Source organism: Azolla caroliniana, unplaced genomic scaffold, assembly GCF_043228905.1.
Source record: "Azolla caroliniana isolate FFs.n. ecotype wild unplaced genomic scaffold, voAzoCaro1.0.p SCAF_11, whole genome shotgun sequence".
In the NCBI taxonomy this organism is placed as follows: Eukaryota; Viridiplantae; Streptophyta; class Polypodiopsida; order Salviniales; family Salviniaceae; genus Azolla; species Azolla caroliniana.
This window is the reverse complement of record NW_028230446.1, coordinates 18,837,309-18,857,247: the sequence shown is the minus strand read 5'-3', so window position 1 is coordinate 18,857,247 and position 19,939 is coordinate 18,837,309. Positions and strand designations below refer to the sequence as shown.

Sequence of the window (19,939 nt, the reverse complement as noted above, 5' to 3'; positions counted from 1 at the left end):
TGGGAGTAATACATCGTGTCGTGTTCATACTATCTCAATTCTATTTTGTATGTAATGTAGTCCTACCCAATTAATCACCTTCACTTGTTTTATTCTAAAATCAATGTTTTCACTTACGACTCATGTACACACATGACTATGGTGCACCTTATGTAGTGCCCATGTTTGATGATTTTCTACATGTTTTGATTGATCTCTTTGACTACCAACTATATTAAATATACTTCAAGAGGGGTAGTGATATTTTTGCAACGAGAAATGGTACTTCTTGATGGCACACTTATTTCGCAGCAACATTTTCACAATTGCAAGGGGTAGTGTTGATACTACACTTAATTCATAGCAATATTTCAACAACTTTGATGGGTAAGTTATATATATACCACAATGCATTATATAACATATACTATACACACACATATTATGTAGTATGTAATATTTGGGCATATACCAATCAAATAATTATGTTTAGGTTGCAACTTTCAAGGATTTGTTATATTGACTTTCATCCATGGAAAGATTTAATGAGATCATACATGATTGGACGTCCTATAATTTAGAACCATACCTTTTGCACCCTCCTTGAATTTGTTCGTAACAATCTTCTTTATGCCGAATTCCAATCTTTGGAAGGCATTTCAATTGAAAATAATCATGATTCATAAGAGACTTTAATTTGTTTCTATCCTCTCCTAGGCATGAGAATATGTGTTTTTAAATATCTTTCCATCCTATATTATCTCTTTCTCCGTTACTTTGAGTTGGAAAGCCCCTAGCACTAGGTTGGTAAGAGATAGAACTTGACAAGCCCCAAAGAAACGACACACTATTTGAACATCTTTTAATCATGAATTGTATTACTAACCTATTTTTTCATATTATTAAGGTTATCATTTGGCACGTCTCATCCACTCCTTTGCTAATATGTTAGAAACAAAATAATTCATAAGAAAATGACATCTTGATTTATTCATTGTGGCGATGAGGATATTCGAAACTATTATTGAATCGTTTGCACCCCGATAGTTTCCCTATAGCACATGAACGAAACTCGATGTTTCTTTTTTGTAAAGTTCTAACCTAGAGTTGTTCTACGAACTTTTTGACGTGGAACCATGAAGAAGGCAATCTTTTTAGGTACCTTTTTAACATAATGACCATGAATTATCATTGATGCATATGAATCCATTGAATTCCAATGTATATAGGCCCCCCAAATGTGATGCTTACATATTTCATCCTCGCTCAATTGTGACTATATACATTTAAAAGAGTTTTAAAAGGAACTATACTCCTATAATATTCATCTTCACTCGTACAATAATAATCTCAAATGCAATGTTTAACTACTTGTGGAACTATAGTTGTGTGTATGCACGTGCAATGCACTTGTTACTTTTATCCCACATATTTCTAGAGTTGCTTTATGTTGATTAGTCAATGGTTTCCAAATGTGAACTTTCTAGGGTTTGTTCATGTTGATTGGTCAATGGTTTCAAAATGTGAGAACCTACATCAATTAGTTATTCAAGGTACTTTTATAACGGCCATTTTCCATCCGAAATGTCTTCATTTCCTTGAGAAAAAAATGGTGTTTCCTTTTCACATCATTTCACCGTGTCACTTCTTAAATTATGTAAGATTTCTGCATGTTGACTAGTCTCTAATGATGGGTTGGTAATAGGTTGGAAATATTTTCATGTTCATCAATTATACTCTATTTATCCCGATTTTCAGTTGAGTTTAATCTCTTGCTTGAAAACCAATATTTAATATTGAGAAGCAATTCCATTGTTTTGAGAAACCTAGCTTGAAAATATATTGTGAAGCTCAAGTTTAAAGATATAACTAACAAAAGCATTGGTACAACACTAACTTTTTTATGTTTTCTTAATTATACTAGCAATGGCATCAAACAACTCATTACCTACAAGGACACAATGTGAAAGCTTTGGCTTTTGATTATACATCACCATCAAATTTCTATATATTGACGAGGTTTCATCTTCATTGGATCAATGGACTTGAAAATTTTATTTTAAGCCCTCTTCATGATCAATTGGTCAAGTAATTCCCACAAATAAGTAAGAGCATTAACATTGTTCTTTTGCAGGCCATCACAACATTTCTACAATTCAAAGGTTCAATTTAAATAAGTTTTCTACCATGTAACTGCTAATTCGTGGATATGTTTTTTACAGTGGCCATAAATTCGATTATAATGAATAGAAACATGGTTTAGAAAGACTATGTGCCTTATATCACACTTGCCATGTGAAATTTATAAATTTTGCATCCATCACCACGAGATTTTATTCATTTTCGAAAAAGCTATTGTAAATAGTTTTGGATCACTTGGTTCATCAAAAATATTTCCATTAACAAATCAATCTTTATTTGTGTTCAAATGTGTGGAGTAACTTCCAAAGCTAAGCTAAGGAGACTAATGTGAGAATAAATAAAAGAGTGTCAACGGTATAGAATTTGAAGGAAGGTACGTGTGTTTTTGGAATGACAAAACAATAAACAACATGCTTTAAAAGGGAGAGCAAGAATTGAATACTCAAAAGGGGTTGCAACTTGCCACCGCATATGATCACATTTATAGTTTCAGCAAGCCCTAAATACTAACAATATCATTGTATTATATCTAGGGTAACTCCCCAACTCAGGCATATGAGCCTTCACTACGACCACCACCCACTTAAAGGCTATATGTACCAAAAAATATAAAGTGGAAATGTGTGACGATACATAGGTTACAAACATGAGGTTAATGAGATAGGCGAAGCCTTGGAACAGAGACTTTGTCAAGAGATGGGCATGCCCTTGAGCATCCGCGTATTTCACGGCGAGCAAGTCGATGGGGAGCCATATGAAAACCAAACTCGTGCACAATTCAAACCATTCTCTATAACTTCATCAAGAATAATGCAATTTTCTTTCTTTCCCATATCCATTTCGAATGAATCGTGGGGTCGATAAAGTTGTACTTCACTAGGGCTATCAATGAAAATACCCATGCTTATGGTAAACCATATTGTTACTTTGCAAGTCATCAAATCTTGGCCACATCCTATTTCAATAATCGAGAATGTCACATTTATAGATTTAGAACACTAGCAAATTGCAAATGCTTGAGGAGTTTATTGATGTACGCATGTATTGAGAACCATAGTAGTTTCTTTGCTGAATGTGCCCCAATTATCCCATAAACAATTTAGGACCTTTTTTGAATAATAATCATTAAGTCACTAGAATGCATGGAGTTGTGGAAATCAAAGTATCATTGCCAAGGAATAACAGTGTCAGCTCATAAAGGCTCTTCTACACTCTCATGCATGGAACAAATGCATGATCCTTTGAACCATTGCCAAGAAAACGTTGTCTTTACAACAAATCACTACAAACCAAAAAAATGTATTTTTCCTTGATATTCATCATCCACCGAACAGCTTATCAAATGATATAATCTTTCCAAAAAAGCTCACACCAAATTTGAGTTAATTCAAGACAAAAAAACATGAAGTCAAGATAAATGTGCATATTTTGGTATCAGTTTAAGAGAACTACATGACAATTAAGAGAAATTAATTAGAAACTCACCGAGGAGATGAATTACTTTTAATAAACATGTACATATTCTCGTTTGATATTTACAACGCGTGAAGCAACGAGAACTACATAATAATCATTGCATATAATCTCAGATGGTGGCATTTTGACTTTTTGACCACACAAGTGAAAGATATATTGAATCCATTAGGATTCACTACAAGCTAGAACTAGTGTATTGAACTTTGAGTGTGTATCTAAACCATTGTGCACATAGAAGTAACAACATTAAGCCATGAATATCTTATCATAGACGCATATTTATATCTAATGACAGGATTCTAAGTCGTTTTGCTCACCTAGATGAATTGCCTTTTCATGGCAAACCTCCAAGAGAAGCGCTAATAGTGCCTCACACATTTGTGGTGCATCCGAGGTTTTCGCTTCCTTGCGAGATTGAGAATACACCATCCAACCATGGTCAAGCTTCCGATCTGGTCGAACAACAATTGAACCTGGAATCTCAGCATCATCACGGACCACTAGACCATCACTTTTCACTCCATATCTCAGCTCCAGATGGAAAGCCGAGATAGCCATTGCACCCGCCAGAGGAGCAACGACTCTTAGTGTAGGAGGGGTCACTACCACCTGCTCACGAATGTCCTCTACTCCATTCATGGGTAGGAGCCATGGAAGCTCCGCATGCGCAATGTGCGACATTGTCGATAGGACTTCGGGTGCAATGCTCACCTCAGTGTGAAACGAGACAATCGGGAAATGGGGCGGCAATGGATGGGTGGCCACAAACTCCCGCCTCTTCTCATATGTCAGGTCATCAAGAGAGGTGATGTCACCCTGGAGGAAACTTTATGAATTAAGAAAAGGTTTAAATTTCCAAGAGAAGAAAAATATAGGAATATCTAATAGATATTTGGGATCATCAGGTCGAGACAAAGAAATCTTAAGATATACTAGAGAATTGTGACTCTAAAATTTACTTCGAGTGGAAAGAAAGACACATGGACATCTTCCTAGAGAAACAGGACCCTAAACTTAATTTACGTCAACTTGAAAGAGAGGAAGAACATCATATTGACATTTTACTAGAGAATCAGAACCTGGATACTAAATCCTACAGTCAAAAGAAGGAAAGTACATTAACATACACGGGAGAATGAGGACCCTGTAACCCTAAAAACTAAGGTAAAGCTATATTAATGTCTGGTAGAGCATAAACCTTAAGTCATAAAGGACAAATATAAATAAAATTTGCATGTACTAGAGAATCGGAATCTTACATCCTAGGGTTAAATGAAGACAAGAGAATCAGGATCCTAAACCCTACATGCTTGACTTCACACCTTATACCTAAACCTGGACCCAAGTTCCTAAACCTTTCTCACCTTCACTATCTTGCAGATCAAGAATTCCATTATGCGTCGGGTTTCCGCGTCCCCAATCTGGCCTTCACGGAGTATGTCAGAGGCAATCGGGCTGCCACCATATGGCGATTGAATAGCAACTAGGCCGCCAACTTTGTCCTTCAGTTCTGACCAATATAAGGAAACTGCTGCTGCAGCATCTACCCCGCCTTTGCTGTGCCCAAGGAGAACCACACGTTTCCCACAACCCCAGTATAGCTCTTCGATATAATTCTTCAATACAAGGGCATTTGTCTCAACTGATGCCTACTCATAGGAAACATGAACATTTATTTCTTTTATAAAGGGTACACCATCAATTGGTGCGGAAAATTGAAATAGTTTGAATGAAAATGCTGCATCCATGTCACATGATTAGAAGAAAATAAAAAGTTATGAAAATGTACCATTACATGATTAGAGAAATGAAAAACATCAACTAGCATTATTCAAAGTAATTAAAAAAACTAATGAAAATGTCCATTTGCTGATGGAAATACATCATTGATTGACAGGAAATAAGTCAAAATGCATCATACATAATTGGGGAAATAAAATTTTAATGAAAATGTGCACCATCCATGATCAGGCACTCACCTCACTATGGATTTTTGCAATATGGCAAGTGAGGCCTAGTTTTGAGAAATGTCTTTTGGTGTCAACAAAGTAAAGCGGGCTATGGTTACTAAATAGACCTGCCATGAAAGTGTCCGTATTACTAATTAATATAAAACCCTCTTTGTATGCATTGCAAAAGAATAATGTACCTGGGATCAAAAGGTATACATAGCTATGGGGCAAACTGTGGACACCATTACTGCAATAGAAAGAAAAAGGTTTTTTGCAAGACTCATGATTTAACTCAAATAATGGACACACTCAAATACAATACAAATTAAAAGAACTTTACCTGACTAATCCTAAGAGCTGTACAAATCTATCGGTCCTGTCTTCAACAGCAGGGAAGTCACACACTCGCTGAAGCCACCCAATATCATCTGCAGAGCCTCGTAGAGTATATTGAACACGTTCGACAAGTCTAGACAAAGAATATAAAGACAATGTTTTAACTCGATGACTGTCTATATATAATCTAATAAAATTGAAACAAATGAACCAGTACGCAACATATTGTCTGTCTCCATGGTAACCTATGTAATTCTAGGAATAACACATATAGAACATATACCAAGTATATGTGCCTGAATATGCACACATGCACAAAGAGAAGCCATAATCCTACTTCAAATCAAGTACAGATGAGTCACACGAAATGTGGATAGATTAACAATTTAATCTAGTTACTTTACATTCTCAGGGATTATTTTCTGAAAAACTGCTATCTAATGCACTGCTATTTCCTGAACTACTGTCATACTGTAGCATGTAGAGATTAGTATAAGAATGAGAATGCCAGCTATTTTCACATATGATCAGAGGATTAAAATAAAATTTCATTAGTGATGGTATATACCTTTGAATTTGTGTGCTTTTTTCCAAGAAACGATTCTGCCAAGACCTCAACAATGAGAAACCCACTTGTTGTACATACGCCATGGGATAAAATAGCCTGTATACCAAAAATTCAAAACTTATTTCTTCTTCTTAAGCTTCAACTGCAAATAGTTCAAATGAAGACACACCCTTGTAAAAGAGATGACGCCATGTCTGCCGCAAAATGTGGTAAATTAATTCTGGCATATAATAGGGTTGCAAACACCTGCCCTAGTAGATAGCAGTCGTCAAATCAATTCTCCTGCTAGCATGAGACACCGTGGAATGAATTGAAGGTGAGGATCATAGGATTCTTTCCTTTTTCGTTATATTAACATGTTTGCTATTAGTTAATTTGTTCCACTACATGAATTAAAACAAACCTTCCAGTATGGTGACAGAGTTGCACCGATGCCCCTGCTGCACCTATCTGCAGCACAATATAGACAGAAAAAAGGCATAAAAAGTATCAGGAAGTGTGCTCAAATTTTAAAAATAATGGAGATTTCATCAATTTGATATACAGATACAAGAATATAGCACAAGGAAGGCATTTGGGAATTAGATAATACACCAAACACAGACATTTTAATCTAGATATAGAAACACTCCCTACAAAACCAATCCGGAAATGGGTTTCATTTAATGGTAGTTGAGACTTTATCCACAGATTGATCCATATTGTGCATCATCCATTGGCATTAGTTACAAGGAACTGGGTTCATTTCTAACGCCAGAGGGGACTCCTGGAGTTACTCCACAAACACATGCTTAAGACAACATTTTGGATTTAGATACGCCAAATAATTGTAACTATGAAAACATTTTGATGAAGATAAAGGGAAACAAACTCCATGCAAATTCAATATCTGGAGTTGGGTTCATCGTTGTGAATGAAAATATCAGGAACTGGTCTCATTTCAAAAGATGTTGCTACTCAATATCAAGAAGTGTATTGGTGAGGGATGACTCCAAATGTTTATCTACAATTACCGAAACATTTCATTCAATCTACATAAGAAATAGCTCCATCCAAACTTTATACGAGGAACTGGTTCATTACAGACAGCAATGAGTACTCTCAAATTTGCACTACAAATACATGCACAGAACACATTTGGGCATTAGCAACATCAAATAACTGCACCCAAAAAAAAAATTTGACCAAGTGAGGAAAAAACGAACTCTATGCAAATTCAATATCCAGAATCAGGTTCATGTTGCAAATCTATCTAATCTCAAGAATTAGGTCTGTTACAAAAAAAATGTATGAAGAAGACTGTTGATTTCTGACACTAGTGAAGACTCATAAAGTTTATCTACGTATATGTGAGACATTTGGCCATTAGTTCCACAAACATAAGTGCAGCCATGCAAATATTTATTTGGATGCACAAAAAACTCCTTGCAATTTTTCAATATCTAGAATAGGCTCATTTCAAAACCTTCGCAAAATCAAACATCACAAAGGGGGTTTCTTACAAATTTAAACATCAGACGTAGGTTGATTTCTAAGAGATGTACTCTACAGATACAATATCATGTTCAAAATAGATTGGGTATAGACATAAAAAGCCTCGCACTTTAATCTCACTAGATATACATTCCAGTCAGGAACATGGATTTGATTTCATTAACAACCTTTGCAAGTTCATTTTTTCAAGAGGTCGGTTTAATTTCATAAAACCTTTGGAAAACTCATGTTTTCATGAGGTGGGTTTTGATTTCAGAAAACATATACAAAGTAATTTTTTCAAGAAATGAAGGGTTGGATTTCACCAAACCTTTTCTGATTCATTTTTATTCGAGAAGTTGGGTCATTACGAAAAAAAATGCGGAATCCATTCAGATGGTGAGTCCATACCTAATCTAAAGAATATACAGTGATGATGGATATGTATATATATATATATATATATATATAGAGAGAGAGAGAGAGAGAGATTGATCTATGCAAATATAAATTATTTCTAGACAACAACAATAATAAAGAACTATCAGAAAAAGAACTGTAGAAAGTAGAAAAACAAAACATTACCTGGATTTGAGAACTAAATCGACGTTGTACTCGGAAAGACTCTCTGCAACTCATATAAAAGATAGGGATAAATACTTCATAAGGACATGGAATGGAAGGAAGGGTAAAACACCATCCCCGCGATGATGAGGAAAACAAGCAGAAGAAGTCTGTGATGGAATTTTTATACCCAACTTCCACCCTCCCTATTTCCTACAATGAGGACAAAATGGGGGCAATTTGGCTTCTGATAAGAACAAAAAAAAGACTTCACATCATTTGCTTCATCTTTCCTTACTTAGCAATATGCAAGCAAGAGTAGAGAAGACACCTAGACATCATATGCAATGTGGCCTATCTCTCTCTCTATATTGTACATTATACATACATGTATGTTGAGTATTCAGGAGGCAAGACAACTCTCCCATCCTGCCATGTCCTTGGATGTATGTATCCCACACATGCACAATCAATCGTATGGGTCCAATCCAACAAACTCGACTTTCATATTAGGTGTGGACATCTTTCTAACAATAATTTCGCTACTCCAGTCAGTCATGGGCAAGCATTATTACATGCATAGGGCGGACCCGAGCTCTTTTCACTGCAGCTTTCCCTTCCTTGTGGCTTGCCTCCCCTCCTTTGGAAAATCACAAGCGATGGCTAGCAAACTGTGAAGAGTTTGAAGGATTGGATCAACCACGATGTGCACATTTTTATACAACATAAGGAATATATTGCATGGCTAGTAAGCATCGTTGATTGCTATTCATTAATGTCGTGGGTTGTGGGAAGGGCACAACATTAACAATTACATGATCTTGCAAGGTACTGATATGTAGATTGACTGAATGTATTGGCACAATAAAGGTCAAAGGGCCTTGCTCCTTTCGAGTACCTCGACGTGGACATCATTGTGAACATATAGATTATAAAATCCTATGCTACAATTGTGTTGTTGCACCACCATACTACGTCTCTATCTTCTTATGTCTTCCTGTGTTGCTCATCTAATTCGTGCGTCAATGACTTTGGGTTGAACTTACAAATGTTTTCTCTCTAACCCAAGCACAATGCTAGCTCGATATGAGAGAACAACTTGGCATACTTAACATCTCTAACTTAAATCAAGATTTGTTAACCCTTTGCAACAAGTTATTGGTTGTTTATTCTTTCTGGAAACAAGTGGGGGATATGACACAAAAGGAGATGTTGAATAAAGTGTTGCCAAGATTATTCACGCTTAAGATTTTGGTTTTTGGTTGGCTAGAGTAATTTGGATAACCTTATCCTAAAGATTGTGACTGAACGAACAATGGGCAAGTGTGATTGATGACCATATGGGATTTAGTTTGCCTCAACTATTGGTAACAAATCACATCGGGGCTAGATATAGAGGTCCATTGTTGTGCCAAGCTTCCATTGGCAAGTTTAATGAGAAGTCATTTGTCATGTCATGGGTTGTAGGGAAATCACCACATCAACTAGTAGAAAGATGCAAGATATTTATGTGTTTAGTGTTGGTAATGATGTCTCTCTACTAGATGAACATCGAGAATGAAGTTACATGCTCCATAACATTAACCATCACAAACATATGATCACAATGGGTAAAAATGCATATAAAGATTTATGAAGCCTAAACAACTTGATATATGAATTGCAAACCCCTAACTTGGCCCATCTACAACACAACTATCAATGTAAGAGCAACATAACAAAAAACAAGATTTGTATTTAGTGAGATTGGATATTACTATGGCTCATATGGGTCACAATCAACCCTTCACGGGAAGTACCGTGTATTTATCATCTCATAGTCAATTCTAAAACCAATATTGTTTTTTTAGTTCCATGGTATTGAAGTTGCTACAAAGTACCAAGCTGCGAATAATAGATGAATTCAAATCACTGCAAAGCTCGAAAGCAAGATTGAACCTTGCAAAGGTTCAAGTTGCCTATCATATGGGGAGAGAGTTCATCTATCCACAAGTTCTTTTGTTTGATGGAAGGAAGGGTCACAAGGGAATAGTTAATATTAGTCTTTTATGGAAGCCAAACTAAGGAAGGATTATAAAACAACGGTGGATGTTAACATGGAGTATATGCTATATTGAATCAAAAGAAGGTAGATTTGGAAGTGAGAAATATATGGCCAAAAGTGAATGACAATCGTCCCTCGTAAATGGAGGAAAGGATATAGATAATCATCATGGTATATAAAAAGACATTAAGACTAAACCAAGGAGAAGTAGCCAAACATGGATTCCATTCATCCTAATGTCATCAACATCAGATCGACTTGAGTTTTAATAAAAGAGATTGTATTGAAGTGGAAGCCAATAACTAATTTATTTTTGTATAAACTCTAATGTAAGTAAAAAAAAGCATGCGTTGAAACTTGATATAATTGAAGTCAAGCTAAACACACAAATCCCAAGTTACTTGTTAAAAGTGAGTTACGTTAAGGAAGTTTATTTATTTATTTATTGAATATATCCTTTCATTGGTGTAACCATTTTACAAGATTTAAATTCTATGTGATTGGGGGGGGGAAACAACCATTTCGGAGGTTGAAAATGCCAATAAGGAGTACCACAGTTGGTTGTCATGAATGGAGTAGCTTTCCATATAGTGATAAACGCATGCCGTTGAGCCATTTTAGCATAAGAATCTCCAACAATACCATCCCATTGTCCCTTCAAAGTATGAACTATGTCTAACCAAGTACTTTAAACCAATTCGGCCGGTGGTGTTTTCAGCTGATGGAAAATAAGAGAGCACCTAACCTTCCAAATATGATATATAGTGGTACTACTCAATATCTCCCATGCTGGTTGGACCTCCTTTCGTGTTCCTATAAACTGTAATTACAACAACGGTATTGTATGAACACTTCCAGATTTTGTGTAAAATCCATGGTCCATAGATTCAACGCCATAATGAAATGCATCACGGACAAGAGATGTCCAAACCACCATGCCCCAAGTGAAAACCAATGGTAGTTGTGGGTGTTGGCTAAAAAACCAGTATTCAGATTAGAGTGGGATCCAATTGATTATCAGTGGACAGATCCTTTTATGGGAAACAAGTTTAATTTTTTCCAATGTTCTGTACAGTTAGGAAGACATGTGCTTTCAGATACACGAGATGTGATACCGACTGCATTTCAATATTGGAATCAACAAGGTATTACTCCCCAATTCCTTGCAAATTTCTGGGTGGTATTATGGGCAAGAAAACAACCGCATCAAATATTGCACGTACAGTGGTTACTTGTACACCGAGCCCTGCCGGTTGGCACATGGCTGCATAGGATGGGAGTAGATTCTACCTGTGCAAGATGCCATTTACAAATGGAAACTCAAAAACATTGCTTATGGGAATGTACTGAGTCTCAACTGATATGGCAACGCCTCCTTAGAATTTTTGCTAACTATTTACGTTAAGGAAGTTTGATTAAATGTTGTCAAATTTGTTGGAACACTAATAATGTTATGTAGTCATTTCTTACGAGCAAACATGATATTTGAAAATTGAAACTATACACATACACATACAAACAAACAAACAAACATACATACATACATACATATATACATACATACATACATACAAACATACACACATACACACATACAAACAAACATACATACATACATACATACAAACATACACTAATGTCCTATTATTGCTGTTTATAACACTTCTGCATACATACATACATACATACATACATAATCCATACATACAAACAAACATACATACACTATTACAATTTACATATATGTACATATACAAACAAACAAACATACATATACATACATACATAGTATGTATGTAATGTACTATGCGGTAATGATACTACATGGCATGGTAAAGGACCCTCTGTCTCTGTCTCTGTCTCTCTCAGCTTTTCTTTGGCCTCTGGGCGAATTTATCTCTGTGAGAGCCAACCTCAGGCTCCTCGTGGGTTTCATTCTGCTGCCCCCTACCTCCGGTTAATTCTAAGCCGTAGATTCTTCTTCTCCCTTACTCCTTCTCAAAGCTATGGAATTTCACGACTTCATGGATCGTATGAGAAATCCATCTGCAGCTGACCTTGTGCGATCCATTAGGAGGTAAATCTCTCTCTCTCCGAAGACGATAATATAATCTATCTATCTATCTCTCCTCACTTAACATTTCATAATGAAGGAAAACATAGGTGGCCACTCGAAGTTCTGAAGAGGGGGGAAATGCTTTGAAGTTATATGCAGAATAGATCTGTAAAATGAGGGTTTGACATGACGATATTTCATGAAAATTTCTGGTCTTTGATGAACAATGTTTTATCTTATTTTCGATCGTTCCATCAATAATGATGGTCTTTCAGGAATAATCTGGATTTTCTAATAAACACTTTCATTAGCTTTAGTATAGACTGAATATAAATTCGATAGCATGGGCATCTCTGTTCCATTCTTTGTATTTCTATTCAAGACTTAAATAATGTTGGTGCTCCATGGCTGTATAGCTCAAAATATGTATCTATTTCATTCATTCATTGGATTTTCATTTGAGAACCAAAACTGTCCTTTAGGCATACCATGAAAACTCGAGTAGATGTTTCAATTTATGACAATAGACACTGATTCATTCATTTTATTTGCCTAAGTAGACTCCAAAATTTATGTCTATAGACAGTGATTCATTTATTGTATTTTTTTAACTGATGTAATTTATGTCAATTATATTGCTTTAAGCATGTTTGGAAGGCCAAATGAAGCCTCAAGTATATGTTTCAATTTCTGACAATCTACGTTGATTCATTCAGTCTATGTAGATATTCCAATTTATATCGATTGATGTTGTTTTATTTATTGTATTTGGCTTAGTAGGTGTTCCAATTTGTGCCAACCAAATTTCTTTAAGCATGTTTTGAACACCAAATACTTTCTGCTTAACATAGATGATTCAATTTATGGAAGTACATCGTTCTAAACAGCTCTCTGTCATTCATTGGATTTGATTTTGAGATGGGTATTAATGAGACTAAAACGGGAATCATCAAGTTCCACTGCCATTCATTTGATTCAGTTTGCCAACTGACTTGCAATCAGGATTGTTTCAAGCATACCCGGAAGTTCTGATCAAATCTAAATAAAATGTACAAATATGTGTCTTTTTCATTCATTGGATTTGCCATTGAGAAGATAATGGTCAGTAGATTGCTTCAAACATTATTGGGAAGCCTACATAGATTCTCCATAGCCTGAGTAGGTGCCTCAGTTGATATCATCAATTATTGGATTCACTCGTGTGAAATAAATATCTTCTGGAGCAGCAATATTAGCAGTTTATAGGATAGTCCATGCAGTTCATTTTCATTTAAGCTTCAGTAATGCAACAAGGTTCATATCTACTTTCTCATAGTAAAGCAGAAAAAGAAATCTAGAGAAATGCACTTCAATGCAACGTCTCTTGAAGTTTTGTTCATGATTTGGGAGGGAAATTGTTTTGAGGGCTGAATACATTGCAGCGGTGAAGATGCATTTTTGTCAACTCTATGACTACTTCATCAAGATACTTCATCCACCTAGTCAAAACATACTTGCTGGAAATTGCGATTTTGAGCCTTGGAAACTGAATCCCTTTTTTTATGTTTCTTAATGGGGAAACCCCATCTCTTCTTCAATACTTGGGAATGTTAACTGACGTGCAATGTCTCTGATTTTCCACCTGCCTCTCTTTACATTCAGCTACTGATTTCCCTTGTTATTTTAGGTATGTTAAATAACACATTTTGCATGCTTACCCATGTGAATATTTGACAAAATATACCATATTTCACTGAAATCTAGATTGGAGGTTTTCATTTGTGAATAAGAGCAATTTGTAAATATACTTACAGGCAGCTGCCCCAAATTTGATGAACAAAACTATAGACATTTGAAACAATTAGCCACATTGAAGATATTTGATCTTATTTGTCAATGCAGTTTCATCAATGATCTGTCAGGCAAGCCTCCTAATCCAGAAAGTGACAGTAAAAGTGTACAAGATTTTTTGGCCAGTATGGAAATAACGTTCAAGGAGCATCCTCTCTGGGCCGGTGCAACAAATGAAGAGCTGGAAAGTGCTGGAGAGGTAGTTATTCCATTACCAAATCAACCTCTCAAATTGAGCAGCACAATTTTTTTATATTTACTTATGCTTCAAATGTCGAGCACTTGCACAGATATGTGATGGTTGAATTCCACAAGCTCTATCAGATTAGGTAATAAATGTCAAGAATTTGGGTAATTTCAAACTCTATTAGTTGAAATTACAAGAGTTTGTAAATCTTGTTGACACTCATATCATGAATCTTTGAGCAAAAGTCCTAGAAAAGTTCATGAACATATCTTGCATGTGATTCTTTGAAAACAACAAGTTGTTTGTGTAATAGTTTTTGGAATTCTTGAACAACTATTGTGTTGTTGGCCTCTAGCTTACATAATGGTGATAGCAACCATTATGACGATGTTTGAGGTTTATGTGTGGGTTGAATATTTTATGCTAGACATTGAGCTCGTATTTGAACAAAGAATGTGCATTTGAGAACATATTATGATTTTGTGGGCGTCTTGAGTAAGAATTGCTGTATTCATATGGGCACATGTTTGGCTATTCTGACGTAGTAGGTATTTAAGAGTTCACATACTGAGTGCTTACCAAGTGGGAATTATGTTTTGTATTTTGTGAATTTGGTGTTTCTCCACAATACATTGGAAATTCAAACACAACTGGTGAAAAATAGTTAAAAAAGAATGTACTGGTATCTACTCTAGCAAACTCCTGTATATTGAACATAATCATGTAGAATTCCCAATTTTTAGAAAATTGAGCTATCCTCCTTTTTTTCCCAATTAAATAAATTGTTCTCATTTTATCTCAGTTTGACCATGTCTTCTCCATGTGCTGGAGATATCATCTATTTTGTTTCTTGTATACACATGTATTTATCTACACTATTAAGACACCTGAGTAGATTTCTATCGTGTCATCTCAATGTCTGAGCAGCGTTATAACATATATTCTTCTGCACTTATTGTTTTCTAGATGTTTGGCATGTGTATTTCAATTTCTTTATGCTAGAACTATGAACACAGGATATTCTCTCTGCTAAAACTATGAAAATAGGATGTTCTTTTGAGGGCAGAACCGGGAATTACACTAGTTGTCACATTCCTCACATTTAGTGCAGAAAAGCTGCATGGAGGAAAATGACCCATAGTGAAAGGGAGAGGATGAGAACCAAAAGGTAGCCCCAAAGCTGGGGGTGCAAAGGCCCTTTTTACATGAGGGTTCTTGCCATTTTATACAAGTCAGAAACCATAATGGTTTCCTTCACATTATGAGCCCCTTGGCATTATCTATTGCCATCTAATGAAGGCCAGTTCCCGACAAATTAAAATATGAGTATGTTTCTTGTATACATTTAGCATATGAACAACATTTTAAATTGGAAATATTAAACCGTGTAAGATATTAAAAACAAGGAACGTGCCATGTTTCACTTAACAACTGTGTTATGCATTGTAATTCACTGCACCTGGTTATTAATGTCTATCTCAAAGCTTGACCTTTTTCCTCAAATTTTTTTTTATATACAGGGATTGGAGAAATATTTGATGAGTAAACTCTACTCAAGGACATTTGGTGCAGTTCCTGAAGAAGTAGAACATGATCAGAGAGTATACGAGAAGGTGCAGTTACTGCAACAATTTATAAGACCGGAGCATCTTGATATTCTACCTAAGTTCCAGAATGAAACATCATGGCTTGTAAGAATATTCTGTTCTCACTATAATGTAACAAATCATACATAAAAAGTTGTCATTTATCTATTCCTTCTTTCTGATTCCTTTGAATGATTTTCTTGATTTTACTTCATTGGTTCCTTCAGATAAAAGTTATACCATCTTCACTCTATTTTCCTCGTTTTGCAGTTGGCCCAAAAGGAGATTCAAAACATTAATTCATATAAATATCCTCGTGAAAAGCTTGAGAGTATTCTGAATTGCAGCAAAGTTATAATGAATATTTGCATGGCTTCTAATGACAATCCTACAGGTGCAGATGAATTTCTGCCAGTACTGATTTATGTCCTTTTAAAGGTGGTATTTCTTTGATTTTGTACAATTTTATTTTATATAAGAACATGAATTATTATTCTAAATTAGACATGTTTATTCATAAACTATCAGCGTGTTGAACTAATGAGCTCAAGGTTCCATACAATACAACCAAATCAACTATTGTCTTGTTGGCCTTATTGCCTTATTGTTCTCTTCACTCTCTCCATCTGCTTACACACAAACATTTGTAAGATTAGGATACTTTCATCCTATATATATGTGTGTGTCTGTGTATGTAAGTGCCTGTGCTGAGAATAACGCCTTGTCACTTTTCTCTTGGTTGATACAAGGGTCATTCTCATCTATGTGTTGTGTCTCATGTCTTACTTCCATTGCAATTTCTGATATGGTATCAGAATGTAGCCCCTTGATCCTAGATCTCTTAATCCTTCTCACCTTTTCACTCTCTTTCTTGGGTGTGTTATTGACTTCCCAATCCTGTTTCCAAAGCATAGAAGGTTCTTCAAAAGATCAGTTTATGAACTTGGCTGATTCAATAATCCAAGAAGTTTGAACAGAGGAGCTTGGACATGCCTTTAGGAAGTGGATAATTGAAATGTATTGAGACATTTCGTTTGCACACATTTCATGTTTGGAGTGGGAGTTAGTGAATCTCAAATACACACAACTTAATTCTATTGGTGGATGTGTTGAGGAAAATTTCTGAGATATGGGACAGCGTTGAGAAGTACATGCAGTAAAATCAATTTGGAACTATATCCAAACTTTATGAGAAGTACGAAAACTACTTCCAAAGTCTGGTATTTCCAAATCCTTTGAGGTGGCATGATAACTAGTATTCTCTATTACTGTAATAAGATCACAAATAGCCTGCATAGGTCACATGGCATTCATAACCGTAGATAGCTCCCAAGATCCTTCGAGGGGCTATAGTCCAAATGTGCATATATATCTGTAAAGTTTAAACTGAAGAAAGGTATTTACACCAAACTCTTGAGGAAACTTTGTTGCCTCTATGAAGCAGTTTAAGAAGAACCAGAAGATGCATTCCATGAACTTCAGCGTAAGTGGATCAACTCAGTCAAGTTTACAAATCTGCTAGATTTCACTCTCTATTAAACATGTAGATTGTTCTAATCCTCATATTTAGAGTGATATATTGCTAAAACTTTTGATGTTTCCCCTCATAGAGAAAAAGAGAGATTGTGCTCTTCATTTTTATTCTAGATTTAGCTGTTGAGGTGCTTTTTTTATAGCTCCTTAGAGTTGGAACTTTCCTGCAACCATACGACCTTTACATGTTTTTCACAGTAACATAAATGTTGTTTTTTCTAAGCAGGCAAATCCCCCACAACTCTATTCCAATATTTTATTCATCCAAAGGTATAGACAGCATTCAAAGTTGGTCTCAGAAGCAGCTTACTATTTCACAAACCTTGTATCAGCCGAATCATTCATTGAAAATCTGAATGCAGCTTCTCTCTCGATGGACGAGAAAGAATTTGAGAAGAAAATGATCCTTGCCAGAGAATCATTAAGGAGGACGACAAATCTCCCTCCTGGATCCATCTCTCCAAATACTTCACATGCAGCCGAAATTTTGGATGGTCAAACCAAGCTTCCAAAAGTTGGTTTTCCATCGGTTTCTAGCAATAACACCTCAATGGTTTCTTTATCAAATTTGCAAGCTGAAGGTTCATCAGCATTGCTAGCTGCAGATAAAGTCGGGCAACTTGCAAGAGAGTTCCCTTTTCTATATGCAAGTGTTGGAGATCTCCGAATTGAGGATGTTGAATCGCTTCTCAATGATTATAAAGAACTAGTTTTGAAGTATTATTCGCTTTGTAAAACTATAGAGAAGATGGATACGAACAAGGTAGTGTCGAATGTTCATGAGCATGCATCAGATGTACAAGTAGTATCAGATGATGGTCCCTTGAAGCAAGATAGGCTCAAGGTGCCTGAGAATGATGAATTGAAAGAATCAATAGAAGAGAGTTCTAACAAGAGAGAGAGTTTGTCTGCAGATGAGTCATCGGTTGAAATGGCTGATAAAAATGTGATATTGGTGAATGAAAGCTCGAATGCTGAGTTCAGCTTGGATGTTTTTCAAGAGCAAAGTTCAAGAGAAGTTGTAGGTCATAACACCCAAGGACAGCAGGACCTTGCCACAACAGTATCAATTCATTCTCAAGTAGAATGATGATTGTTGGTGGCTCTGCTATATGAATTGGGTTTTGTTTCGGAGGACAGCTGTTGTAAAAACACTTCACATTTTTATTACTGAATGTATTCGGTTTTATGATGCAAGACTCAACCTACCATGGCCTCCTACACTGGATGAATTGTATTATGTTGGAAAAGTATACTACCTGAAAACTCTATCTTGTAATATTCATCTTTTCTGGAAAGAGGGGCCTAATAATTTGGGTCTTCTCCACCTGAAAGAAATTCTCCTTACAGTCTTTTTGAACTTGTGAATAAAATTGTGATTGCATGTAAATATAATCTATGGCTATGACATATTTTATTTTTCATGACTAATATGGGTGTACTTCCATAGAGTTCAGAGGTTGACAATATTGTTTGAGCACCATTGTAGCTAATCGGATAATTATAGATAGAGAACTGAGAAAAACTAGGGCTACTCTAGTTGAGCATTGGATGGCTATATAAGTTACTAGCAATGGCTGAGTCTTTGAATATCGAAATAATCACCCTAAAAAAGCACCTAACTTTGATGGTGGAGGAATTCTTCAATATATTCGATAGCATCATGTGTTCCCTAAAGAATGCCCATGTAAGATGTGTATGTTAGAAACTAGGCAAAACATGTTCCACAACTTGCCTCCATTAAATCAACAATATATTTGGTTGCCTTGTGTGTTCTCTAAAGAAAGCTTGCATGAGAGATGTATTATAGGAACTAGGCTAAAATTTTTGCTCAACCTCTGTCATTTGCTTCTCAATCAAGGTAGTTGTGTGCATGCATGGCTTGAGAAGCAAACACATAGCTCGTAAAATGAATATTGTGTTAACACATGCAACCGTGTAAAAGAGAAGCATTGACTTTGTTTTAATGATTTGGGTGGTGATGAATCCTTGTGTGTGCCTTATTGGTGGAAATGTCATTCCCACAACCACTTGCTCTCTTCAAAGAGCCCCGTAGGGTTTGTTGGGATGTATTCATATCCACATGAGCTTTTATCCAGAAAGGAAGTCTAGATTGGTGGGGATTGAAAGTATGTTTTTTTCCCTTCATAACACATACATGCATGCATATGTGCACTCATTCATAATCAACTAGATATAACTCGAAAGAAGTA

General features: G+C 35.8%; 2 protein-coding genes across 5 annotated transcripts; one reads left to right on the top strand and one right to left on the bottom strand.

Moving 5' to 3' along the window:
- Positions 1-3,590: 3,590 nt before the first annotated feature.
- Positions 3,591-8,763, bottom strand: LOC147858297 (uncharacterized). Of its 4 annotated transcripts, none has more exons than XM_087327683.1 (9): positions 8,507-8,763; positions 6,857-6,899; positions 6,623-6,738; positions 6,454-6,549; positions 5,890-6,018; positions 5,747-5,796; positions 5,577-5,674; positions 4,962-5,246; positions 3,591-4,413 (listed from the first exon to the last, which is right to left on the bottom strand). In XM_087327683.1, exons 3-9 carry the CDS (start codon positions 6,643-6,645, stop codon positions 3,883-3,885), a joined length of 1,212 nt encoding a protein of 403 aa, XP_087183809.1. In that variant the 5' UTR covers positions 6,646-6,738; positions 6,857-6,899; positions 8,507-8,763; the 3' UTR covers positions 3,591-3,882. The 4 variants fall into 4 exon arrangements, with proteins under 4 accessions (XP_087183809.1, XP_087183806.1, XP_087183808.1 ...); XM_087327680.1 differs by having other exon boundaries at positions 6,623-6,735; XM_087327682.1 differs by having other exon boundaries at positions 6,857-6,903; positions 8,512-8,763.
- Positions 8,764-12,387: 3,624 nt separating this feature from the next.
- LOC147858296 (vacuolar protein sorting-associated protein 9A-like) lies at positions 12,388-19,086 on the top strand. Its single transcript, XM_087326946.1, has 5 exons — positions 12,388-12,611; positions 14,472-14,619; positions 16,128-16,298; positions 16,464-16,631; positions 17,953-19,086. The coding sequence occupies exons 1-5, from the start codon at positions 12,541-12,543 to the stop codon at positions 18,814-18,816; spliced, it is 1,422 nt and encodes a 473-aa protein (XP_087183072.1). The 5' UTR covers positions 12,388-12,540; the 3' UTR covers positions 18,817-19,086.
- The last annotated feature ends 853 nt before the right edge of the window (positions 19,087-19,939 follow it).